General features: G+C 43.5%; 10 protein-coding genes across 10 annotated transcripts; 5 read left to right on the top strand and 5 right to left on the bottom strand.

The window, feature by feature from the left end:
- Window positions 1–577: 577 nt before the first annotated feature.
- Window positions 578–3,587, top strand: Bfra_000890 (putative fad binding domain-containing protein; the record flags this gene model as incomplete). The annotated part of the gene is made up of 4 exons (XM_037331334.1): window positions 578–1,796; window positions 2,264–2,403; window positions 2,684–2,761; window positions 2,826–3,587. 4 exons carry the CDS (start codon window positions 578–580, stop codon window positions 3,585–3,587), a joined length of 2,199 nt encoding a protein of 732 aa, XP_037197667.1.
- Window positions 3,588–4,119: 532 nt separating this feature from the next.
- Window positions 4,120–5,513, bottom strand: Bfra_000889 (putative fmn dependent protein; the record flags this gene model as incomplete). The annotated part of the gene is made up of 3 exons (XM_037331333.1): window positions 4,120–4,928; window positions 4,989–5,351; window positions 5,420–5,513. The coding sequence occupies 3 exons, from the start codon at window positions 5,511–5,513 to the stop codon at window positions 4,120–4,122; spliced, it is 1,266 nt and encodes a 421-aa protein (XP_037197666.1).
- Window positions 5,514–6,884: 1,371 nt separating this feature from the next.
- On the top strand, window positions 6,885–8,515 carry Bfra_000888 (putative alcohol dehydrogenase ii protein; the record flags this gene model as incomplete). Its single annotated transcript, XM_037331332.1, has 9 exons — window positions 6,885–7,024; window positions 7,086–7,144; window positions 7,197–7,431; window positions 7,493–7,521; window positions 7,564–7,681; window positions 7,784–7,836; window positions 7,886–7,905; window positions 7,956–8,276; window positions 8,324–8,515. The coding sequence occupies 9 exons, from the start codon at window positions 6,885–6,887 to the stop codon at window positions 8,513–8,515; spliced, it is 1,167 nt and encodes a 388-aa protein (XP_037197665.1).
- A 1,732-nt stretch (window positions 8,516–10,247) lies between these two features.
- On the top strand, window positions 10,248–11,900 carry Bfra_000887 (putative swim zinc finger family protein; the record flags this gene model as incomplete). Its single annotated transcript, XM_037331331.1, has 1 exon — window positions 10,248–11,900. The coding sequence occupies one exon, from the start codon at window positions 10,248–10,250 to the stop codon at window positions 11,898–11,900; it is 1,653 nt and encodes a 550-aa protein (XP_037197664.1).
- A 430-nt stretch (window positions 11,901–12,330) lies between these two features.
- Window positions 12,331–13,843, bottom strand: Bfra_000886 (putative alcohol dehydrogenase protein; the record flags this gene model as incomplete). The annotated part of the gene is made up of 5 exons (XM_037331330.1): window positions 12,331–12,533; window positions 12,587–12,682; window positions 12,804–13,118; window positions 13,221–13,665; window positions 13,793–13,843. 5 exons carry the CDS (start codon window positions 13,841–13,843, stop codon window positions 12,331–12,333), a joined length of 1,110 nt encoding a protein of 369 aa, XP_037197663.1.
- Window positions 13,844–15,265: 1,422 nt separating this feature from the next.
- Bfra_000885 (putative acid phosphatase protein) lies at window positions 15,266–17,442 on the top strand (the record flags this gene model as incomplete). The annotated part of the gene is made up of 5 exons (XM_037331329.1): window positions 15,266–15,568; window positions 15,655–15,861; window positions 16,100–16,375; window positions 16,424–16,708; window positions 16,762–17,442. 5 exons carry the CDS (start codon window positions 15,266–15,268, stop codon window positions 17,440–17,442), a joined length of 1,752 nt encoding a protein of 583 aa, XP_037197662.1.
- Window positions 17,443–17,977: 535 nt separating this feature from the next.
- On the bottom strand, window positions 17,978–18,849 carry Bfra_000884 (putative dienelactone hydrolase family protein; the record flags this gene model as incomplete). Its single annotated transcript, XM_037331328.1, has 2 exons — window positions 17,978–18,633; window positions 18,693–18,849. The coding sequence occupies 2 exons, from the start codon at window positions 18,847–18,849 to the stop codon at window positions 17,978–17,980; spliced, it is 813 nt and encodes a 270-aa protein (XP_037197661.1).
- Window positions 18,850–19,543: 694 nt separating this feature from the next.
- On the bottom strand, window positions 19,544–20,956 carry Bfra_000883 (putative trna dihydrouridine synthase protein; the record flags this gene model as incomplete). The annotated part of the gene is made up of 3 exons (XM_037331327.1): window positions 19,544–20,682; window positions 20,735–20,808; window positions 20,865–20,956. The coding sequence occupies 3 exons, from the start codon at window positions 20,954–20,956 to the stop codon at window positions 19,544–19,546; spliced, it is 1,305 nt and encodes a 434-aa protein (XP_037197660.1).
- A 391-nt stretch (window positions 20,957–21,347) lies between these two features.
- Bfra_000882 (uncharacterized protein) lies at window positions 21,348–21,649 on the bottom strand (the record flags this gene model as incomplete). The annotated part of the gene is made up of 2 exons (XM_037331326.1): window positions 21,348–21,460; window positions 21,559–21,649. The coding sequence occupies 2 exons, from the start codon at window positions 21,647–21,649 to the stop codon at window positions 21,348–21,350; spliced, it is 204 nt and encodes a 67-aa protein (XP_037197659.1).
- Window positions 21,650–23,150: 1,501 nt separating this feature from the next.
- Window positions 23,151–25,558, top strand: Bfra_000881 (putative amp-binding enzyme protein; the record flags this gene model as incomplete). Its single annotated transcript, XM_037331325.1, has 8 exons — window positions 23,151–23,243; window positions 23,299–23,443; window positions 23,574–23,946; window positions 24,118–24,154; window positions 24,212–24,260; window positions 24,314–24,683; window positions 24,745–24,833; window positions 25,101–25,558. The coding sequence occupies 8 exons, from the start codon at window positions 23,151–23,153 to the stop codon at window positions 25,556–25,558; spliced, it is 1,614 nt and encodes a 537-aa protein (XP_037197658.1).
- Between the last annotated feature and the right edge of the window lie 336 nt (window positions 25,559–25,894).

Raw genomic sequence — 25,894 nt, 5'->3', positions numbered from 1 at the left:
GAGCATTATAATTCTTTCAATTGTTTTAATCGATATGATTATTTCAATTTATATCAACGTCTCAATTAATATCCTGATTTGTATTGATAATATTCGGATTGAAATCATCTACAATCATTCTCATACTTTTATACTTTATTATATATGATTTGATCTAGTACAGTTAACATCTAGCTTACGCCACGCCCAAACTTTTCCGTCAAAACCTCGGCACGATGATTTTAACGCTAGGCTCTGAAACATACAATCCAGCATATAACCACACGATGTAGTCTAGTAACGAGAACCTACGCTATCCTCACACTTTCCATCAAAACTTCGGCAAGATGATTTTCTCACAGGCTCTAAAACGTTGTAGGTTGTTCTTTCTCGCTCGGTATTTCTTATGGTGAGGAAGTAAAGATCGACTCGATCATCGTCTCCTCAACATGTTGCATGTTTTCATATGCTTCCGCTGTTCATCATCTCACCCATCATTCTTCATTCTTTACCCGTTAAGGTAGCATTTCTTACCACCCAACACGTTCAAAATCGAGCTTTTATTGACAGTTTTATTCATTGAGATTGCAAAATTATCATGAGTCAGCCAAGAAGCACAAAAGGGCTCTCGACTAGCCACCACACCCGAAGTATGTCGATGGAAAGCTTCTTGAAATCTTGTCCGCCTACTCCTGCTCACACTCCCTTGGTTCGATCGCCCGTCAGAATACTCGGGAGTGGGTTATCAGCTTTGACACTCGCACGCAGTCTGTACAAGAAGAATATCCCCTTCAAGATCTTCACAAAGGATCGTCGGCCTGAAGAGAACTCCAATCGGCATGATTATAGTATCTCGCTCCCAGTGTGGATTGTCAATGACCTAAGGAAACTGCTGAACATTAGCGAAAAGAGGTTTCAAGATCGCCTTTTAGTGCCTAGCACCACACCTTTTCCTCAGAAAACGACCAATACCAGAGTGAGAGTTCACCGCGGTATGCTAGAACTTCTTTTGAGGTCACGATTCAAGCATGAGATTGAATGGAATTGTGAGATTAAGATTAGATCAAACGGGTCGCCTCGTTTGGTGTTTCCCCCGCATGTCGATCCATTGGAAGGGAATATTACGTTCGACTGTATGGGCGTTCATTCTCCGATACAATGTCCAGGTAGCTATAGAGAAATCAGTCCCATTGTGGTATTCCGAGGCACCGTCATCTTGTCAAAGACTTTGTGGAATCAGAAGTTTCGAGATTGGTTTCCTGGCAACACAGCGCACATCCATAAGAAATTCGACAGAACCAATTTGGATCTCATAATCAACCACGTTGATGCGCACAGCGGGGAAGTGAGCTTAACTTACATCTATTCACGGCCTCGGTTAGATGGTTTAATAGACACTGAAGATGAGCTCTGGAAACCGACACGACCAACTTACGAAGCAGCATCCCCTGTCTTGATCGAAAAGTTTCTCAACGAAATCAAAACCTTCCGACTAAAGCATGATCTACCTGGTCCTTATAGCGAGATTTTTAATCCCGAAACGATGAAAGAAAACAGAATTCTACATTGGCTGTTGAGAACTCACCAGGTGGACCAGCCAGAACTAATCAAATTGTGGACCGGCGATGAAAAGATGATGAAACTAGGCGATGCTATAATAACCATGCCCATAGTCGAGACCACTGGTGCTGAACTTGCTATCTCAGATGGTTTGGGTGTGGCTGAACAGATTGAGAGACACGGGGGAGCGGGATTGCACCGCTGGTTTATTGAAAGCTGGGAATGGAAACTTACTGCATTTCGGGAAAGTAACCGCCGTATACTTGCAAGGTATCGATGAAGTATATAGTTACACGTGAGATTAAAACCCCTAGGTAATAGGCAATAATCGGTTTCAGGCGAGGGGCAGAGACTATTACTTATTCTATGGCACCCCTTTCCACATTTTCTCAGCCTCAGGGGTAGCGATAATTGATCATAAAACACAAATTGATCACATTGAGCGCTATCAAGGGAAACTTTTCGATAGATCAAAAATTCATTATATTGCATACCTTTCTCAAGCCATGGATGAAACAATGTCGATCACCCAGCACTCATCATATAAACACATTCATTCTTTACTACGATCCAGAATATCTAGCTACACTCTCCATCTCCAAATTTCATCGCCTACACATCTCCGTTTAAATGAAGTCACCAAATCCCATCATCTTGCCGGTTCTATGCCTTTATATAGTCCATTCTACAAACGCAAAATTACATTTCACATCACATTATACAGAAGTCCACGCTCTGCATCATAACAAAGCTTTACATCCTAGTAAGAGAGACTTTCTCTCCTGTGAGCAAACATATGGAGAAGGTTCAGTTCCATGTGGTGGGAGCGATAGTAAATATTGCTATGATCCTACGATTGGGGAGGTGAGTTGTCTCTTCCTTCCGTGTACATACTGTGCTAGAATGATTTCCGTGCCCCTTGAGGAATCACTTCACGCACTTATGGTACTTCATGAGAATCTGAACTCTGAAGACTTCTAAAGAGTAGTGACCTTCTTTACCCCGGAGCACTCTTTTGATTCTTCATAATAGTTTTGAACTTTGAAATTCAAATTGAGAAGGTGCTGGGACTTCAACGCTGAAGAAAGACAACGAGATGCGAACATGTGAAAGTCTATACTGATAAGCTTTGTGGCATGAACAGTCGTGCTGCATGCAAGATTATGGATACTGTGGTATAGGAGATGTCTGCGCGTCGATTGAGGGTTATTGCTGTCACAAGGTATGACATTGATCGAATCTCCAACACCCCCAAAGATCAATGCTAACACTACACTCGACGCCAGGAGGAAAACGAACAAGTCTGTATGCTTCGTCTCGGCATCAGCGCCCCCGATGATTTCACATCCGACCCGGATTCTGCTATCGATTCGGGAGACGCAGATTCCGGATTGACATCCGTCGCATCCTCCTCATCGGCTTCTCAATCGCAGTCAGAATCGCAATCAACCACAGAAATGAAGTCGGATGATAAATCGACTGATCCTGACCTCGGAACTGAATCAGATGATTCGGACGGTAACTCCAGTCCACCCATGTCCATGCTAATAAATGCGTTGAACTCGGGTCCCCTCGCCGACGAAGATGCAGGCGAAGACGAAGACGAAGACGAAGACCCAGACTCACTTTTGGACTCGGGATCAGATGTCGATGTCGATGCTGACACGGGAACTAATGTGCACCCTGAATCCACCGCCGTGGCTTTGAGTCGAGAGACTGCAGTAGCGTCTGCGATGTCCCTTGACATGACGAACAAGGATGGGATTTCTCGTGCTCTAGCTTGGGATACTTCCACGCTAGTCTCGTCTTCGGTCGCGGGGCAGTCGAGTCGTGCTACGGCTGTGAATAATGCTAATGGGCTGACATTATCGGCTCTTCCATCGCAATCTATTTCAGAGGGGCTTATTGCCAGCGCGACAACTTCTGGCATTGAGGGAATTTTCACCGGTGGAGCTATGCGGATGGGGAGGGAACCAGGTTTGGATGGAGGGATGGCAAGGAGCTGGTTGATTTGCGGAGTGTCTTTTGTGGTTTGGGTTTTGTTGTGATGAATGAAGGGGTATTTGAGGATATCGTGTGCGGCAAGCGAGGTAGAACGTTAATGCAGAGTGTCCAATAGTCCAGACTGCAGTCCAACAATCAAAACCCTTTGAATTGTTCAATTCTTTCTAAGCATTGAAAGTATTTGAGATATTGAAAGGGTTTCGATTATTGAATTGAATTACATGACTGAATTTATGAGATCAATAACAACATTTCCAAAATCTTGAAACTAGAATTTGAGAACGAACTTCAATAATCAAACCCTTTAGAATATTCAATACCTTTTAAATACTGAAAGTATTTCAGACATCAAAATCGTTTCAATTGTTGAATTGATTTAAGATAATCAATCTATGAAATCAATAATAATGTTCTCAGAATCTCAAAACGAGAATCTTAGAAGGAGTACAGTTCGGACAATTATAGAAACACGGGTAGAACTATGAACAGATGACCTAGCTTTTATTATCTACACGCTGTTAAATATCATTTTATAACTCTATTTGTCTTTTATTCAAACCCTTCTACATCCAGTAATTAATTATTGGCCTTAACATCCCCTCCATACTGCACTCTTCTAATCATCGAACGATTGCATCCCTTGATATCTTGAATACCCGCCAATCCCATACTTTGATCCACATCCGCCAAAATCCCTTGCAAGACCTGTTTGGCTCCCTGTTTCCCACCTATTGCCAATCCATAGATAGCAGGTCTTCCTACTAGAACGGCCTTGGCACCCAGACTGAGGGCCTTAATAACATCCACACCAGTGCGGATGCCACTATCAAACAAAACCGTCAGTTTGTCACCAACAGCTTCGACAATCTCAGGTAACATTTCTAGAGAGCCAACAGCACCGTCGAGTTGACGACCGCCGTGGTTGCTGACAATGATGCCGTCGACACCGGCTTTGACGGCTTCCAATGCATCGTCTGGATGTTGGATGCCTTTCAGAACAATGGGGCCATCCCAATTATCTTTCAAGAGTTTGATCTGGTCCCAAGTATGCGCAGCACCGGAGAAGATATCACCAACCCATTCTTGGGAAGCTTCAAAAAGCTTCTCCTCTGGAGTGGCGTTGTATTTTTCATTGAACTTTCGGCGGAAGACAGGATCAGTGAAGCCAGTCTTGTCACCGACACCTTTCATGAAAGGGACATAACCTCCATCAAGATCAGCGGGTCTCCAGGCTAAAGCCCAAGTGTCAAGGGTTACGACGAGGACTTTGTAGCCGGAGTCTTTCGCGCGTTTGAGGAGGGAGAGGGTGATTTCGTCATCTTGAGGCCAGTAAAGTTGATACCAGCGATGGCCATCGGGGCCGTTAGATTCGGCTACTTCTTCGACTAGGAAAGGCGGATTGTTAGTCGTGACTCCTGATCAAGGTATAGGATTCATGTTCTCACTGGATGAAGACGAAGCCGTGCTCAGAATGTACGGTACACCAATCTCCGCACACACCTCCGAGAGACCAGTCTCCTTGTCTTCATGAAAGATCTGTTGAACACCAACTGGAGCCATCAGGATTGGACTATCATATTCCTGACCAAAGAGATTGACACGGAGATCTCGTTTGGTAGTGGGACGCAACATTCGAGGTACCATCTTCCACTGTCTAAACGCAAGTCTGTTGGCATCCATAGTGGCTCTTTCCCCGGCTCCTCCTGCTACATAGTTGTATGATGTGGATGCAAGCTTAGAGCGTGCTTGTTCCTCGAGTTTGTTGGGATCGGTGGTCACAGTTGGGACAGTATTAGCAAACATGCCATCTGGAGGAAGTTAAGTTAGCTGCTTGGTCTTCTTTTGAAATGAAGGGGCATTGCATAGGGTATCAAACCTTTATAGATTTCATTCTGGAAAGCACCGTATTTTCTTTCGTGGCTTTCTCCATGAACGGATTGAGGATGTTGTTTCTGCATATTTGGGGACATTTTGAAGGTATTGTTTCGTTGGAGGGGAAGACAGAAAAATGATACTGATTACACGAAATGATACTGTACAATTGAAAATGAAAAGAGGAAGAAACGACTTATTGAATTTATTCCTACAAGAGTTATTATACTCACTCTACTTTGCACCGGTTTCCTCGGTGAAATTTGCGGAGAGTCTTGACAAATGATACCAGTCCAGTACCATATTTACCTGACGTATCTCGTTCCCAAGTGGTAGAAACTATTGCATTTGGTGTTCAGATACGTGGTACCTACGTCATGGCAAACATTTTGCATTATTTATCCTGAAACCCAAGTGCGATGAAGTAGCCCGGGGAGTTAAGACGACGACAAGAAGACTGTAAACCCCATTCCATAATCCGAGCATGAAGTTTTTCGGTTTATAGTGAAATGTATGGAACTGTATTTCACATGAGATTGGTAAAAGGTACGAAGATGTAAAGATCTTACCTAGGATATTGAATCCAAGTATCCATCATCACTTGGCACGCACGGCCATTATCACGCTTAAACTTACAATGGATAGATACGATACCTAGATAGATAACATTGGCATGGAGAAGGCACAGTGCCACAGAGTCAGAGTCAGCACCAACAAGACAGTAAAATAGATAGAGAAAGAGGGGCCTTATACATTACGATCCACCTCGAGGTACGAACTGCCACAATGGAATCATCATGCATACCTTTGCATGTCACTTCATATATAGACATGCAGGTGTACTTGAAAGGCGTCGAACATGACTACTGTTGACATGTCATTTTGTGGCATCAATGTCGGGACATAAGGGACCACCAGGGCAAAGCAAAGCAATCATATTCGAGTAACGTATTACAAATGATATCTTCATCCATTGACATTCAATCATCGACTTTTCCGTTCTCCGCGTCAAAGATCCAAAGCTTCTGAGTGGCTGCATGGCTCTACCCCGAGTTGCAACAGACCCCGCATCTATCAAAGAACTAATCCCCGCTCGGATGGAACCAACCAACATATATTTGCTGCTATTGACTGTCATCCAAATAGTCTTTACCACATTCACTGAAGCACACTCGCATATATGCAAGTATGTGTGCTAATAAACCTCGGCGTTGCGTATCGGCTTTAAAGTCCTCGTAGCAAAAATGGTGTAAAGGTGGTGGAGTGACAGATGGTGTAACCCCGCTCTTTCACCTGTTATTTAAAGTGATGCGAGTCTCTACAATTACCATTCTTTTTAATATCAACACATCCACCTATCTATACATACATACATACATTCTCTTCTCATATTCTTTTCTCTCCTGGAACTGAAAAGAACTCGTGGGAAATCAAAACGTGTTCCCCCTCGCCAAGGATAATTCGCAGACATGGCAGCAGCAACAACCCCGTCCTTTGACATTCCCAAACAATATAAAGCGATTGTTTACGACAAACCGGGAACTATTTCCACAAAAATCGAGCAATTAAACACACCTGAGCCCGGACCCGGCGATGTGCTTGTGAGACTGTGAGCTCACGCTGTGCCGTTTTTATCGATGTGATTTCGCTGATTGTGCTGTCTTGTGTAGTACCCATAGTGGTGTTTGCCACAGTGATATGGGAATCTGTGAGAATAGTTGGCGTGGTCGTAAGCTTACTGCATCAGTTAAGTATACGATGATGGTCTAATGCCTTGAAAGTTCCTTATCCGACGCAAGCTGGGCAAGTCGGCGGCCACGAAGGTGTTGGAGTCGTCCACAAATTAGGCCCAGGCTCGGAGAATGGTCGAGTGAAGGTTGGTGATCGTGTTGGAATTAAAGTGAGTTCATTTCGAGAACCTAGGGGACCATTATTAATTGAGAATCTTCAAAGTGGATCGCCTATGCTTGTGGTTCTTGTCTTCCATGTCTCGAGGGTAAAGATGGAGTTTGCTTCGTAAGTAACCCCAAATTCTGAATCCGCCTTATAGTTCAAGACTAAATCTTTCGTTTTGTAGAATCAAAAAATCTCTGGCTATTATTGTTCGTGAATCGAGGCTTTCCTAGTGGGTGAGATTTCTAATTCAAGAAAACAGACCCGGGACATTTCAACAATATGCGCTCGCGCCAGCGAACTATGTAACACCAATTCCAGATGCTCTGGATTCTAAGGACGCTGCTCCTCTACTATGTGCTGGAGTCACGACGTGAGTTTTCACAGCCTCAATTCGGTCGCTTGGGCGGCCGGGCCGCCTCAGGGGCCGGCCACCCCTCGAGTAGGCGAAGCTCACAGAAACTTTTGAGTTTAGATATTCAGCCTTGAGAAAGAGTGATGCTAAGAGTGGACAATGGGTTGTTATCGGTACGGTCATCTCCGAGTTTCGTGAAGTCTTCAAACTAACATACAATAGCCGGTGCGGGCGGTGGTCTTGTAATCTCCTCCCCAGAATCTCTAATCGGGTCGCATACTAACCTACCTAGGGCCACTTAGCTTGTCAAATCGGAAGTCGTGGTATGGCAATGAGAATCATTGGAATTGACCATGGAAGTAAGGAGGAGTTGGTGAAAGAATGCGGAGCAGAAGTCTTCATAGATCTCACCAAATTTGACGATAAAGCGATTGCAGAGGAAGTCAAAAGAGTCACTGGTGGGATCGGAGCATCTGCTGTCATTGTGTGCACTGCTTCTAATCGCGCTTATTCTCAAGCGCTTAGCTTTTTGAGATTCGGCGGAACGTTGGTCTGCGTTGGAATGCCAGAAGGCGATTCCCAACCTATAGCCAACTCATTCCCTGCAGCCATGGTAAAAATCTCCATTATCACATTTGTAGCATGCGCTAATATCAACAGGTCGCCCAAGAATGGAACATCAAGGGTTCGGCAGTAGGTAACCAACGTGAAGCATTGGAGGTACTTGAGATGGCGGCCCGGGGAATTATTAAGACTCGTATTCGAATGGAGAAGATGGAGAACTTGACGGAAGTGTTCAAGGAGATGTCGGAGGGTAAAATGCAAGGAAGAGTCGTGCTTGATCTATCATAGTGGGAGAGGGGGCAACTTGCATTTGCCACACATAAGTTATCATGCAGGGGAAATTCTTTTGAGGATTTCTACAAGCACCATCGAACAGAGCTGAGATATGAATGGCAGACATATGATGAAAATATGAAACGATTTCCTGAAATATGTCACACCGAGGGGTAACTCTCTTTCGATATTTGTGGATTGTGTTCTTAAAGTAACACTGTGCCTACATGCTGATACCCAATCCCATCTGCAAAAGGCGATATCACCATTGATGCCTCCAAATGCCATGCTCGCGATGATTGTATGATTGGTAGAAATATCACAAGCTGAATGATTTGGTACCGGCAGTTTGGTAACTTCCAAAATCTTACATGTTACATCAGTACCGTATCATAACCGAAAGACCTCTAGAAGTTCCTGGAAACTTGAATGCGTCGAGAGTTGACATGCTAGTTTAAGATTTGCTGCCATGCGAAGATGTGGATGAGAAACGAATTTTGTGGCCCACTTGCCGCGCTGCGCCACGAACATAGCAATATCCTTACCACCTTCATTTTGTCACTTGACATTCAAATGATGCGGAAGAGTGCCCGAACATGCAGGAATAACGCGTCTGTTTCTTTTTTAGGTTGAAACTTCTAACTTCGATTGGAAACAATACGGGGTGGTGAAGAGAGTGGCCTAATACACTACTGCAATGCACCAACTCCGAAAGTTTCTTGAGTGCTTAAGTGTCATACTTTTCATTTCTTTCGTCGTAATGTTGACCATTAATAGTTGAGGAGTGATGAGTGCCCAGCGTCCAACTCAAGGCCACAATCCCGCAATCCTCAATCCCCCTACTGCAGTTAACAGTCGACCCCGGGGCGATCCATAATGAACGTCGAGTTATTTCCATGACCACTTATTTCATTCGTCACTCCTTTTGCGGTAATGATTGTTGCAATTAGCATAACGATGGCAAAGAGTAGGCGAATTAATGATGAAGGGGGAATTGGATGAATCGAGGATTGAAGGAGTGAGCCTTACAGTCCTCCAGCACTGAATATAGATACCCCATCTATAGATCTTTTGAAGGAATTTCATGAATTTAATTGGTTGAATGTTTCAATCAGCTTGAATGTCAGCCTGGTCCACCTATTAGTTACTACCTTGATACTTGTGTGTACTGGCTCGAGACTGGTCGCTTATCGTATGTAATCTATCCGGCTGTTCTGTTGTTTCGGGGTTTTGTATGGCTCTCCGTCAATTGGTCTCTCCGTCCGTGCTTTTGGAATTTCTCCGCCATCCCATCTTTCCAATCCCAATAACACCATCTCGAGACCATCCAGTATCGTCCAACCAAAATTTAACGCCGCAAGCGACTATTGTGGCTTGACTCCATACATCTACTTGATTATGCTAGGTGCATCGCAAACTATTACCAAAATGGCATAGTAACAAAGTGCCAACAAGTCTACATCGTACATCATACATCTTATTCATATGAATGCCTTGTCCTCCTACCCAGCCGACCTCCAAAAGGGCCCATGCGACCGGATTTGTGACCTACTAATGATACCAAATTTTGTTACTATTCCAAAGGCTGAGCATCCATTGCTTTTAATCCTCTGCATACTAACAAAATGACGAAAAAATTTATAGGTAGGAGGAGGGAGAAAGCACAAGTTCGTAAAATATATAAGTCACAAAGTCGTCAGCATCATCATGGGATTTACACATTGATATCCTACGCGTATTTACCTTCATGTCGTCCCCGCTTCCAAATTTCTGCGACCTCTATATCAGCAAGACCATGCATGCAACACGTAGTGGTCAGATCTACTCCCATGAACCCTTGAGAAGGGAAGTTACTTCTGGTGACGGGGATTCTGATAGCGATAGCAACTATTCAGGATACCCCGATAATGACGACGGCGATGAAGAACATAATCAGGGCAGAGAGAGAAGACCCCAGGAATTTGGCGTCTTCTCGGAGGATGAAGATTCTGACGATGAAGCACTACACACTGTGCTCGCTGTCGATCATTGCAGATTGGTACGATCAAGGAGACAGTCAAGGGAGCAATTGAGTCCATACTTCGCTTTCCAAGTTGGTGTGGCGGAGGTTGAAACCCGCAGTATTCGAATTGGCTCATTAAGGCAAGGAGGAGAAGAGAAGTGCTCGTGCGGAAAAGAGCTTTGCTTCCACGTTGCCAGGCTGAAGTCGGCAATGGGCATAGACGCCGGCGACGACTGTTACGAACGCCTTAACGAGCGTGGCATGTCCAATGTATGTGAAGACCTTGGATGGGATTTCTCAGACGAACCTTATCTTTTTCCAGCCCCTCAATGGTCGCTTAAGAATGAGAGACCAAGGACAAGTACAACAACCCGCGAAAGGGAGGCTGACGTCAGGGACATGTTATCATTTTTTCATCCACAAGCAGTGGCAGACGAGTACCGAGATATTTTTGATTTCGCTGTGCACAACGACGCCGTCCTTGTTCCCTATAACCTGGAAGCAACTCTGGCCAAATTACTGACTCAAGATGATGTCATCTTTCATCGATTTGAACAACACATCCCCAGAGAGCGCCGTGATATTATGTATCTACACAAGATGGAGGACAAATTCAACGAATCACTCCGACAACTAGATGACTATGCAGCTTCCGGCAATCTTTCAAATTGGGATGCCATGGCGCCATTCGACAACGTTGGTTTTGAACACAATGTACCATGGTGTGCCCAAGCTCTCATACACATCAGTGACTCAATGAGGGACAATCTGAGGTGGAGAGTCGGTATGAGTAGGAATAATCAACTACAAGCAGCAGCAACGTTGATCCGAATGCTGGAGGCTATTCGCTCGCGCAATGTCGACGTATACTCTAACCATTCTTTTCGGCGCAACAGACCTCACGGAGAACAGTTAACGAATCGAAACCTCTACTTGAACTTACTTGGTCCACAATCTGAGAATGTTCCAGATAGAAGCGACTTTATTATTGATGCACTTGAATATTTGCCTGGGAACGTCGTTGCCGCAGGTGATTTTGTCAATCGCTTAGATCGTCTTCGCGCCGACTTGAGCAGTGTAGCATTCGTTTCTCCGAGACGACTTTATGTGAACAGATTGGGACAGCTCATTTCAAAGCTCAGAGTAAATTATGGGCTTCCTCCAGTTTCTGTTTCGTCAGCCAGGCCGGCTGCAAGCGCTGCTTCTACCGACCTCAGCTCTTCCTACAGTGTTGGACCAAGCGCTTCGTCGTATGCCGTAGCTGGCCCGTCGTCTCTCGAAGTACCTGATTCTTCTTTAAGAAATAGACGAGGTTCCTCAACTCGTTCAACATTGGGAAAGCGGTCCGGCAGATCTGCTAGTTCCAATGATCGACGTGGAAAACGCGCCATGAAGTAAAGCTTGCCAGACAAGATTGACTTATGGTCGTCAGTGGAAGGTTAGAATTCATTGTTTGTTATTTTCTTATCTTCGTGTATATCATCTCATGGTCAGGTACCATCAGATTCATGTTCTATTTGCAGAATTTTTTTACTGTATTTTTTTGGGAATGTTGAAATATTGTTTCATACCAGATACCATTTGGCGTATAATGTTTAGAAAACATCCTTACTAGACTAGAAGGGGATACTGTAGAGGTGCTGAGATGTGCTATCTATATTTTTCAGATTGTTTTAGTGCACTTCAAGGTAGCGCTACAAAAATATTATTTATTGTCCCCTCATAAAGTGCCCAAATTCCTCAGGCATTGCACCGGATTCGTTATCATATCTTTCTACTCGGGGCGAAAGATAGTAAGTAGCGAGGGAGGGATCTCTCGAAACCCTTCTCATATCATTTGTAGTCCCGACTTTTTCTCTTTTTCAATGGCCTCGTCATCCACTATGATGACAGGTTTCCCTTTCATTCTGCCTGAGTGAGCGAGCTCCATTGCCTTGGGAATCTCTCCCAAGCCTTTAAATGGGTTTGTTTGAATTTTAATGTTGTGCTTTGATACTAATTCTAGCATTTTTTGTGCTTCGCCTTGGGATCCTACACTCCTGGTCAGATAATGATTGTGGGGGCCAGGGACCACATCAACTTACCAACAAGACTTCCATGGATTCTGATATCCCGAAAAAGCAAATCTTCAAATGGGACGCTAATTTTCTCGGGCTGAGCAATCTGAATCATCGTTCCGTCTATTTTGGCGAACTTGGGGTCAGCAAACCTTTATAATTAAAATTGTTGGAGGAGAAAGAAGCTCATTCTCGTCAACGTCATAATGCTGTTAGGCATATTGTAGAACGGAAAATAACTTACGCCTCTTTGTAACGGCGATCGCTGTTGCTGCAGCGCTTTCATGATCACTAACGTTGATAGTCGAGTTTGCACGATGGCCGCCCGTGACCCTCTCGACATCTTCTATAACTTTGTTTTTATCTTGACGTGCATCTACCAACACATCAGCGCCACAGTCTTTAGCAAGTTGTAACGCTTCATCTCTAGCATCAATAGCAATGACTTTAAGACCTAGCGCTTTAGCAAACTGCACCCCCAAATGACCTAGACCTCCACCCGCTCCTACTATTGCTATCCATTCTCCCGATTTCAAGCCCGCTTTCGCGAGACCGCTCCCTAATTTTGCACATATTTTAGTATCGCATAAATTTAAATTCAGAAGTTGAAGTTGAACGGTCAGAATCAGAATCAGAATCAGAACATGAAATGCAGACTTACAAATAGTGATTCCAGCACAAGCCAATGGAGCCGCGGATTCAAAACTCAAATTATCCGGTAACAAATTGCACTCCCTTCCATCAACAACCTCATACTCGGCAAATGACCCATCTCTGCGAACGCCCAGATACCCTCCGCTATGATCACAATACTGCTGTACATGCTCGGGCCCGGTACAATCTGAACAGACGCCACAACGATGATAAGTCAAGCTACATAGGATGCGATCTCCTGGCTTGAAGCCTGACACGCTAGAGCCTATAGCGACAATGGTGCCGGCTCCTTCATGCGAGGCGGTACACGGGAGGGGCGTGCCCAGTACGCCTTCCAGTACCATACCATCTGTGTGACAGAGAGATGCCGCGGCCACACGTACTAGTATATCGTGTTCGTGGAGGGGACCGCGTGGAGTGGGGATGTGGTGGATCTTGTAGGGTTTATTGAACTGAATGATGTGTTAACCTAACCTACTATCTCTCGTATCCGGGTGAATACATCCTCGATTTCATTTTCGTCCGAATGAGCTCTTTCGATGGAGTATCACAGTGCATTTTTGAAAAAGAAATACCTACTTCAACGACTTGTGCTGCAAGCATCTTATCGGGAACTCCTTCGAATGCCATTTTGATATGAGTGAGTGCGTGAGTGAGTGAGTGAGTGAGTGTGAGGGTGTGTCGGAGCTAGGTCAGATATTTGGTTTATTATGTGTTTATAAATGATAAACCGGGTGAGCAACTGTAGGGTACCTTCCTCATGTACAAATGTTGTGGCAATCGATGGGTGGTTGTGTTAAGTTGACTACTCGATTCGATTCTGCATTTACGTCATTATATGTAACTGGCTATTTGTAGGAGAAAAAGACGACTGACGAAACCCTTCAATAATCTAATTGTTCCACTTCACGTCAGGGAATTAAAAAGTTTGGATGGTATTATAACTGAATAATATCTAAGGATTTGCTTGATACTATTGACTCTTATAGTTTTGTTTATAATTGATTTAACTAGAGAATTTGTTATGGTGGTCAATTTGGACCTCTTTTTGTTCTATGAATAGACTGGCTGATGATGATACCTACCGAATTGAAATGAAAATGCTTCTGTGATTGTTGATTAATGAGATACATAGGAAGATAGACTATTCATCGGAGAAGAAGCAAATTAGAATTGACGACTGGCAAAGCCCTTCAACAACCCAGTTGTTCTCCTTCAATTCAGAGAATCAAAAGTTTTGATTTCTTATAGAATTTATAAGGATGAATTTGGGTCTCTGTTTTCTCCTATATAATCTATAGGTAGGTAGGTAGGTGATATTATGAATGGAATGGAACGAATGAAAATGAGTTAAAATGGAATAATACTATGTATATACTTTTGAGTTCAAAAGCTCTTGCAATAGAGTTGGAGAGAATAGGAAGGAAGCCTTTGTTTATTGTGTTGTGTTGTGTTGTGTTGTGTTGTGTTGTATTATATTGTATTTGTATTGTATTGTATTGTATTATAACCTTATTCATAGGTGGTTGATGAAGATATCATACTACCGTTGTAGGATATACCTAATATACCTAGTATACCTATCTACCTGGTATGTCAATCTTTCAACAGCATCGAGAATTGCAATACCTAGCACGAGTAAATAGTCGTGATACTTTTATATGTACATGTGGGAGTGAATACTACGAATTGTCTTATATTATCGTCTTCCCAGCCACTATCATTTTAACATTAATATTGTCTTACTATCGCCATCACCACGACCACGACCACGGGCACCCAGACATTTCACCCTGAGGAAGAGCTTGGATAGACAACATCACCGTGCATTTTCATACATTTACCCCTTCCAATCCCGTCCAACAACAATCCAAAAGTACAAAAGTACAACGATACAACAGGAATATATACTTTCCCCCTCTTCACTAATGCACTAATATCCCCGTACCTGCTTCGATAACGCTTACTGATAAAGCACTCACAAGGTTGATATCACAATTGATGAACTAATAGAACTGCACAGCATCACACGTGGTAGCTTTGGGAGAAGCTATGCCGCAATATAAAGGGAGGTCAAGCTTCCAGAGCTCCAAGTATTTGGGAAGCTCGAGATCTCATCATACTGAGAGGCTTCGGAAGATTGCACTCTTTCTCGTTATTTGCGCTTTCCTATATGCTTCGTACATCATGCTCTTGGATCAAATACTTTTATTGTCCCTCACCGGTGTGACGGCTTCAGCCTTGCTTCCCGAGAAACAGCCATGTTCATCTTCTACAAACGATGTTCCGCAGTATTTTCAGACAACTCCCGAACTTTGGGCCGGACCAACAGCGACGGGTAGAGCTCCTTTCCTAGTAAGTAATAGAACAGGGACAGCCCGCCTGGCTTTAGATTATAAGGAATCTCTATGAATTCAAAATTAATTTACTGTTTGATTTAGGCCCAGACAAATCCAGTCTCGTTTGCACCAACTGTGACTTTCGTGCCAAATACTCCTCTCGAGACTGCCCAGCCTATTGTAGGGCAAGGTCAGAATGACAGTATTTTCCATCTTATGGGACATCTCACTCCTTACGTGCCTAATCCATCTGGATTTGGCGTTGCAGAATATCCATTACCACCTGGAGCTAAGATTGCTCAACTTCAGGTAAGAATTTCAGATATTCGAGAATACATGTGGTTCTCAATTTGACCAACTCCACTTGAGTGTTTAATAAATTCCCAGTGGAATTGTATATATAATTAACCTCGGTCAAGACATGTATACATATCGTTTAGATACTCTAGAGGAGGTTCCATTGTTTAAGCTCTTTATGTGCATCTAAAAGCTTCGGCAACATGTTTCTAAATTATACAGAAATATCATATATGCTGATAACTTCCAGATGCTTTCACGCCATGGAGCACGCTATCCCACGTCAGGAAGCAATGTTGCAACCTTTGGTGAAAAGGTCGCAAACTACACGGGAAAAATCGATGCTACTGGGGCTCTGTCGTTTTTGAATGATTGGAAGTACGAATTAGGTCATGAGATTCTAGTTCCTCGTGGAAGGCAAGAACTGTACGATAGTGGCATTTTGCACTATTATCAATACGCTCAATTATATAACCCTCACAGCAAAATTATCGCTCGCACTACCACTCAAGATCGAATGCTCAAGGTTTGTCGTCACTTCCGCAAATCCTAACATGACACTAATTAATGGTAGAGCGCTGAATACTTCATGGCTGGATTCTTTGGTCTCGAATGGACAAATAATGTCACTATCGAAGTCATCATTGAATCGACTGGCTTCAATAACAGCTTGGCAGGTTACGATAATTGTCCTAATGCAAACAATTATAGAAGTGCTGGAGGAAACAATGCTACAAACCAATGGGTAGCTACATATCTACAGAATGCCACCGCTCGTTTCCAGTCCATGGTCTCGCCGGAGTTCAATTGGACTGTCGTCGATACCTACGCAGCACAAACCATGTGCCCATATGAGACTGTGAGTATAATGTTTCTATTTACATCTATTCCCCATGGTCTAACATGATGTAGGTGGCATATGGCTACAGTGCCTTCTGCAATCTATTTACCTATGAAGAATGGGCCGGCTTCGAATACGCGATTGACCTTTACTTCGCGGGTGGAAATTCCTTCGCTTCTCCTACTGGTCGCGCTGTTGGAATCGGCTATGTCCAAGAAGTAGTCGCCCGTCTTCAAAACCATACCTTGGGTTACTCCGGTTCCCAAATCAACACTACCTTGGACAACAACATCGCTACCTTTCCCCTGAACCAATCCATCTACTTTGATTTCTCCCACGACACAAACATCATGTCGATTCTCACCGCTTTCGGCTTCACACAATTCGCTGAAGCCCTACCAGCTACCCATCATCCTGGCCCGCACAACCTGACCGTTTCGCACATGGAACCCTTTGGCGCAAGATTAGATATAGAGATTATCAAGACACCAAAACCTCTAGCAGCAGATAGGACATACGTAGATGGAAAGGAAACTACGTATGTACACTTTATCCTCAATCAGAGAACGTTACCTTTAGGGTTCAGTTTTCCAGAGTGTGGGGCTGATAGGTTGGATGGTTGGTGCGATTTGGATACGTTCTTGGACGTGCAGAGTAAATCGACAAAGGATGCTCAGTATGAGTATGCTTGCTTTGGTGATTATCCTGCGGAGCCATATGGGAGTGTTACGAATGGCGTGCCAAGTTCTTAGGAGTAAAAATTCGAGTCGTTTAAATTTCCGTGTCTTTCGTATGTTACAGGGTATTAGCCAATGAACTGGATTTCTGTATAAATTAGGGTATAGCTGAATAGCAAGAAAATGAGGGTGTACGTAGATGAGCTAAATTCACATTAGAATTCAACCAATAAGCTAGTATACATGTCTATTTGATCTATTTGTAGCTTATTATCATCTACGTCTTAGAATATACAAGTAGGTCTATAAGAGCATTCAGAGCATTTTAAAGATTATGAGCATATGAAACATTTAGAGTCTTCAAAGTATTTTAAAGACTTGAAGTATTCAAAATATTCAACACATTCTAATATCAACATTAACTTACACTCACCCCATAACAAATATACCCACCGTACCCACCGAAGATAACATATTAATTACTCAAAGTTGTCTTCCATTATAAATAGCTTCGTTTCTGATCAAAGTAGTACATATACATTAAATCCTCGTTAACAATCTCTCGATACTCCAATCGTAGATCCTCAGATACCACAAAGTCCATCTTGCGCTACGCAAGATACTTATTAAACCACTCTATACCCTGCTCCTCACAATCATCCATCGCCTTCTTATCCCTCTCCTCACCCCAATCACTCCTCAGCGCAAACCCATGAATCTGGCCCTCGTAAATCCTCAATTCATGCGGCAACTCCGTCTTCTTCGCCATCAAATCCTGAATCTGCCCCACCGTCCCTCGATCCAACAAACTATCCTGATCCCCCACCGCCAAACTCAACGGTTTCGCCACGCTCTCGAAATCCGCCGGCACAGAAACCAACGACGGGTGACACGCCACCGCCGCGTCAACCTCTCCATGCGCAGCCAATATCGCATAGCGTCCTCCCCAGCAAAATCCCAACGCGCCCACTTTTCCCGTACCGGGAAGCCCGCGAATGTGCGCGATGAAGGAGGAGATAAGCGGTCTGCTGACTCCCTCGCGATGTCTGACGAGCCAGGGCGGCAGCGTGGTGGCGACCACGCCGGTGGCCTTGGTTTTTTCCAAAAGCGATTGCTGCTCCCGAATTTGGAGGGGCGGCTCGACGCTCTGGAGAAAGGAAAGCGGAATGCTGTCTCCTCGGTGAACGTCGGGGATGTAGACGTAGAACCCGGCTTTGGCGTAGTTGTCGGCTAGGAGACGGACGTTTTTGAATTCGTAGCCGAAGACTGGTGAAGGGGTTAGTGGGGGTGGGGACGGAAATGGAGGTGTCTGTGGATGCACGTACTGTCGACGAGAAATATGATTGTCTTGGCTTTCGAGCCGTCTTGGGGCTCCGCAATGTAGGTGGAGAGATCATTGATTACTTCGACCCTTCCTGTGGGCGTACCTTCGTGCACTTTGCCCGACAGACAGCAGGAGGACATTCCGACGTTTGTAGACATGGCGTTTGAATTGCTGATGTATACAAAGTGTGCAAAAAGGAAATTAAAAGATTAAGGTGGTAAGAGAAGACGTGAGCAAGGAAAATAGCTGTATTGCGAGAAGGACTTCATCAAGCTATAGATGTAGGTGCCTTCATTAAGGTTCCAAGTATGACGTCTGCCGCTAACTTGCTAGCTAGAGTCTAGACAAGCCATTTTGTCCACTCTGATACTAGTGCTCGGTATAATAGTGTATCCGGGCCGCTAGTAGGCACACTAGATACTCGGCGTCTAATAAGGATGCAGATCAGTGCAAAATGTCGTGGCGTTACTTTTGGTAAATTCAAAGATTATTGCCTGCAAAGGCATGCCGTATATTGTTTTCCAAGCAGGCTGCATGGCTACCTGGATAACGGAATTGGGGTCCATGATGACACTGCAATTTCATGAATGTCTGCAAGTATCTAGTTTGTATGCTATTCGAAAATAATAATTGCTTATAAACTCCTATATGACAGAGTAGTTTGTATATATGATTTACCTAGGCACACAATGCGTGAAACTCCATGTAAATGCGTATATCTTCTCGGTTAGACCCAGAACGCCCCCCTTGTTTTCCGTTTCCGACCTCACTGAGATAAATTAAAGTCTCGCAATGCTCCCCATATTCATTTATAACCCAAATGTATGTATGGCTATATGCGCCAAACCAATCTCAAGCACTGATCGCCATCTCTGACTTAAGTTCGGTAAGAGGTGCATTTTCCACTTCTCCCAAAGACGAAGAATCGGCTGGATCCTCAAGACTTCGACTCTTCTTTTGCTCTCCTCCATCATCTTCAGTATTCTTTCTCTTTTTCTTTGCTGCTTTTGCCTCCGCCTTTGCTTGCGCTTGTTTTAGCTTATGCTCCTCGACCTGCTTATCAGAGATCCCAATCTTCTCGTCTACATCGATTGCCTGCTCGAGCAAAGCCTTATGATCTAAATGCTCGCATAGTTGTTGGTAATTCTTAGACTGCTGAACAGCTCTATAAACTGGTTCTTTTCCCGGTATCAGGTGGTTCAAAAGGTATTTCGTATTTCCGAATCTGTTCTCTGTATCCAGGCAAAATTTCATGTATTGATGGACCACCTCCTCCCAGGGCGCTATACCACCGTCGGCTTCACTTCTGAAACAACTTGAATTCGCTTCGGCAGCAACAGCAATCATGCCGCCATTTGTACCGTACTCTTCGGCTAATTTCAATGCTTGATCTCTATTTTCCACGTCTCCGTTCATCAAACAAGCGACGCCACTATCCCGACAGATATCTGCAATCATTTTAAGTTGCTCTCGAATCGCTCTTTCTCTCGGGCGCATTGGTGTAGTTCGGCAATGAATAGTGAGTCCTGTAATTCCTGTAGCGCAAAGCTTCCGTACCAGAGCCTCAGTTTTTTCGGGGGTTTCCAGCAATCGAATTTTCACACTGATTCCAATCTCGAATTCCGGCACGATTTCCTTGACCAAAGCTTCGAGAATGGCGCATAATTTATCTGGGGTCTGTAAGAGAGCTGCCCCCATACCGCCACTTGTACTAAAGGGTTTCGGACATCCTGCATTTACGTCTATGCCTGCCACGTCTGCGGCCACTATACGCGCACATTGTACTGCTCGTTCAGGGTCGGATGTGCCGATTTGAAATATGAGTTTTTTGCCTTCGAGTTCTGGATGTAGGCGAAAGATGAGACTTTCGTTTAGATTTGCATTCTTCTCCTTATGGCCTTGGGATGGAATTCGGGTAAAATCGATTGTATTAAGACGGCTGTTGACTTTGCGTGTCGTCCCAATCATGGATCGATCGACCGTTTCAGGGCCTATAGGCTTGTCAGTTTATGTGGCCAGCTAGTACGAGCGTAGAATCTCTACCCCAGACTAAATCTGCTCCATAGTGGAGAGCAAGTAATCGTGAAGGGAGTTCACCGGACCTAACCATAGGAGCACTATTCCGTAGTGTTAATTTAATTCGTAACTGCCATTTGCGACACATTTGACTCACAGTACAACCTTGCCTCTATAGTCTACTCCCTTCCTAGGAATAGGAACTTTCTTGGGAATTGATGTCATGACAAAAGATGCGAGACGTTGCATGACATTGTATTTCTGAATATATATTGTCTTGAACCAGAAAATGGAAAAGAAAAAGTAATGCCGTCACAAACTAGAAAATAATTTCACTATCTATTGACACGTGACTTAGATAAGAGAATAGTGGGTGGGACAGAGATAGCGCTAGTACATGGGGCATCTCGAGGACATCTTAACCCATATGAGCCATACATACTACGGAGTACTCTTCACTTCACTCGTTATACAAGTTGTCGACCCCCTTATATTGAAGTGATAATGTGGTATTATTCGCTAAATGCTAGTCCTCATCCCATCGTAAAAACTAATTGCCATATTGCAATCTTGAAACAGACTACTTGAATGTAGAAAATTCAGATATTCGAAATCCAGTCGCTAGGTTAACGCCTTTCCGTCACATCAAGCTCAAAATTTGTCTTCCATTCCATCCCTGTGTCGTCTCCCAAAGAAATTCAAGGTATCGTTTCTCGTTACTAATCGCAAGACGCGTTGTAAAGGTGTTTTGAACTGATATCCTGTTAGAATGTCTCTTCTTGATAACAGTGGAGATATGATAGAACTTACTGCTCTTCAACGAAAGCAGTTGAGTCCGCAAAGACGCATACGCCAGACAGGTTTTCTGACACCATGCCTATCTGCAGTTATGTTTGCACCGAATCTTCTGCCTCCAACTCCTTTAGACCAGAACAAAGGCATAGTTGCGAGTTATGTGGTATGAGTATGTGATTTGGTTTGTTGTGTGGGCAGTGGCTGGTAAGTAAGATGGAGATATCGATTGTGTTTGTATTTGTGGAATATTGTGGTTGAGATTTGATATGGGGGTATTGTTCATGATAAATATATCCAGAGTATTCACACGATGTGGCTGGCAGTGGATGATGCCGATGACCTCTTTGGTTCCTCAAAACCTGTTTGCTGGCTTGGCACAAGAGATGAATGGGGCTTTGCAATTCTCAGCCGCTTTGAACTCCAGAAAACAACAAACAAACTTTGGGCTATTGTTTCATTATCTTCATATCAAGTTATCTGGCCGAGTAAACTATATGATTTCCCTGTTTTTAATCCTGAGCTAAGATATGCAACAGACGGGAAGTTTTGACACTTGCTTGAAAGCAATTGAACCCTTTATGAATACGCTAGCTATTATTTTCCGAATGACTTATTAACTCTACCTACCAGACCAAGAAAAGTTAATGGGAATGAGCCCCAAATTCCCATTGTGAATATTTGGCGCTAACCTGGACACTCGATAGCTTCATAGTTTCGTTGTCAATCCTTAATGCCAATTTCTTGGTGAGATACTCTGCATTAAATGACTCGAAAAAAGCATCATGGACATCCAAGTTTATCTTAAACATTGAAATAAGCTATGATATCAACTTCAGATATCAACTTCAGATATCAACTTCAAATACCCAGGTAGGTAGGTGGCTGTCATGGAATGTTGGAAATAAGGTTTGCCATTAGAATACTTTACATTGAACAGCCGAATACCCCCTTTTGATAGGTTTTACATATATGGGCATTTGAAATCTTCACCTTATTGATGGAGATTCCGATTCAATCTCCTTCGGATATCGGTGTAGAGTATGACTGCATGGCGATCGCCCCTGAGCATCATGTACCGCCGTCCGCGTGCGCGCATAGCCAGCCCTACCAAAACAGGGCCCCCAACTTCTGATGGTCTAATATAATAGTTGGCTCCCTTGTTCGGGAGAAGTACTTGTTACTTTAACATTTTTTGATGTGCTTTTCATCAAAATAAGAATGTATTGTTACAAAATCCTTATTTAATGTATACAACTATTGATTTGGAAGCCAATATGATATACTCCATAGCTATTGTTGGACTTGAATCAAATGAGACAGTTCAGGGATGGTGATAAGATAATTTTTGTAGTCCAAAGATTGATCGGGGTAGCTTGAGGGACAAGTGATTCCCCGAGACAAGTGCTTTCCCCAACCAGGAACTACTCGGCCGCTAAACAGAGTCGGCTAGAACTATTACAACTTAAAGCCGTGATACTCAATCTTTAACGCATCTCATTCGCTAAATCATCACAATTTGTAGTACAACTGTTGGTAGTGCTTGAAAGTATTTACTTGATGATTTCCTTACTTCTTCTTCCCAAACATTATTAACTTATCTTCTGTACAACTCGAACCCGACTAAAAACATCAACACTCAAACCTCAAAATGGTATTTCTAGCTGAGAAGACGGTGGATATACCTACAAAAGATCTCTTGTCATGGACATTTGATAATGTTCCCTATGATCAAGATGCTATGGTAAGACACCCTTCTGTAAACTGGTTGAAATTATCATATACTGATATACTTGTAGATATATATCGATGCGGCAGATCCCTCTCGATCCATATCTGCAAGCCAAGCTCGAATCATCATCCGTCAATTAGTCGCGGGATTTCATGCTGCTGGGTTGAAGAAGGGTGACTGTGTGTGCTTACATTCGTTTAATGATGTGAGAAGTTTGAGTCCCTCTAGTTTCGAAAGTCTCTAACTGTACAAACGCAGATCTATTATTCCATGATCTTTCTAGGTACTTCAATCTTATGTCATGCCACTGATTTTACTTTAACTCACGTCGTATGATTACAGGTATTATAGCAGCGGGTGGAGTATATACGGGCACAAATCCATCATATACTTCCCACGAATTAACTCATCATATCAAGACTTCGCGAGCAAAGTTTCTTATCGCAGAGCCTGAGATTCTCACGAATGTTCTAACCGCTGCCAAAGAATGTAATATCCAGTCTTCAAGTATTTGGATCTTTGATGTCCTCGGACAAACGGTTCCTGATTCTTTCAAATCTTTCAGAGATTTGATGAAGCATGGCGAGGAAGACTGGGTAAGATTTGACAATGAAGAGACAAGTAGGAAGACAACTGCTGCTAGGCTATTTAGTAGTGGAACTACAGGGCCACCGAAAGCAGCGGCGTTGTCCCATTTCAATTTAGTTGCGCAGCAGTACGTAAACGATTCACAAGTCTTGCAGTATTTGACACCTACTTCTGTCCCCGGATCATAAGGCCCACTCATGAAATCCGTTGGTTTCTGTTTCCTGATGTAACCTTTGTTCCTCACTTTCGTCCGAAACCTGCCATTGATAGGCAATACTAACTTCCTGGTCTTTAACAGTGTTCTTGCTTATGAACAAGCGCCGAGACCGTATACTGTTGGCGCTTCTAGCTCTATTCATCACAAGTTTTAAATGCTAACAAAATCACTTCAGATTCGTCGAATACTAGCACTACCGATGTTTCATGTAGCTTGTATCCCTGGTGTGTAGCCCATCATTGATTTCCTGACAGAGAACCACTAAATCAGAAAACAGTTGCTCATACAACCGCCTTGAAAGGTGGACATGTTTCTGTCGTAATGCGTCGCTTTGAACTTATTCCCTATCTCAATAATGCCGAGAAATATCAGATAAACGAAATAATGGTAGTCCCACCCATCGCAATTGCAATCATCATGTCCGGTGTCGCGGGAGACAAATTAAGATCCATTAAACACGCGGGGGTTGGGGCAGCGCCTATGGGGAAAGAATCCCAAGAGAAATTGAAACAGTTATGTGCTCCGGGAGCAACACTAACTCAGGCTTTTGGAATGACAGAGACAAGTTGTATCTGTGCCCAGTTCTGGTTCTGGGAGGACGACACAACGGGTAGTGTAGGGAGAATGCTACCAAATATTGATGCAAAGTTTGCTTTCCTGCCCCTTTCCTGCTTCAATATCAAATGCTGATATAGAATCATCAACTAGAATTATCGACGAGGATGGAAATGACATAACAGCTTATGACGTCCGCGGTGAACTTTGTGTACGCGGTCCGACTATCATCGCTGGTTACTGTAAGTCTCCGTTTTCCTTGTCAGAATATTCGAAAGTTCGACTTAGCAGATCAAACATTACCTCCCAAGATACGAGAAACTGTGGACTCTTATCATTATTTGACTTGATGAAATTATTATTGTTCTTGATAAGATCAATCTTCCAAGCAATTTCAAAGTTTTAACCGATGTGGGGAATCTGCCTCCCCCTTTTATTGTTCAATTGATCTTCGGGCTATTGCAGGCTTTCTCCACCGAATAAGCGTACTAAAATTAACCGGTTTGCAGTTGAAAATGAAACAGCTAACCGTTTATCCTTCGACTCCGATAACTTCTTCAAAACCGGCGACATCGTTTACTGCGACTCAAAGACCAAAACATGGTACATAGTAGACCGCAAAAAGGAGCTAATAAAAGTGAGAGGTTTCCAAGTTGCACCGCCAGAGATCGAGTCCGTACTTCTCTCGCACCCATTGATAGTAGATGCAGCTGTTATTGGCGTCAAGGGATCGGATGCAGATGGAGAAATGCCCAGAGCTTATGTAGTAAAGAGATCTGGCGAGGAAAGTAAGGATCTAGAGGAGAAAGACGTGAAAGAATGGTGTGGAGAGAGATTAGCGAGATATAAGGAATTGACCGGGGGAGTCGAGTTTATAGAGGCTATTCCGAAGAATGCAAGTGGGAAGATTTTAAAGAGGATATTGAGGGAGCAAGCGGATAAAGAGGGTAAGACGGCCAGACTCTAATGCTAGATTGTTATAAAGTGATGAATTGTGCGATGGTAGGATAATAAGGGATTTAATGGCAGTTTTCACGAGGGAAAAAAAAGGACATGCAATGAAATTTCAATGTTTGAAGCAATATAGGTTCTCTGTTTGTTAACTTCGTCCAAAGAAACTGCACATATACGCCAACTTTTCGTGTATTTACAAGACTAGAAGTTTGAAATACTAGTATTCATATCTTCATAGTGACAAAAGCATTTTGTCATCACCCAGTGTTGCGTTTTCTGTAAATAACTTTGTTTCTTCATAAGAGCTATGTATAATACACGAAGGCTTCCTCAGATCCCCTTCACCTAC

The sequence above is a fragment of the Botrytis fragariae genome (assembly GCF_013461495.1).
Source record: "Botrytis fragariae strain BVB16 chromosome Unknown tig00000001, whole genome shotgun sequence".
NCBI lineage: Eukaryota > Fungi > Ascomycota > Leotiomycetes > Helotiales > Sclerotiniaceae > Botrytis > Botrytis fragariae.
Note: the sequence above shows the minus strand (reverse complement) of the source record. Positions and strands in the feature narration are given on the sequence as shown.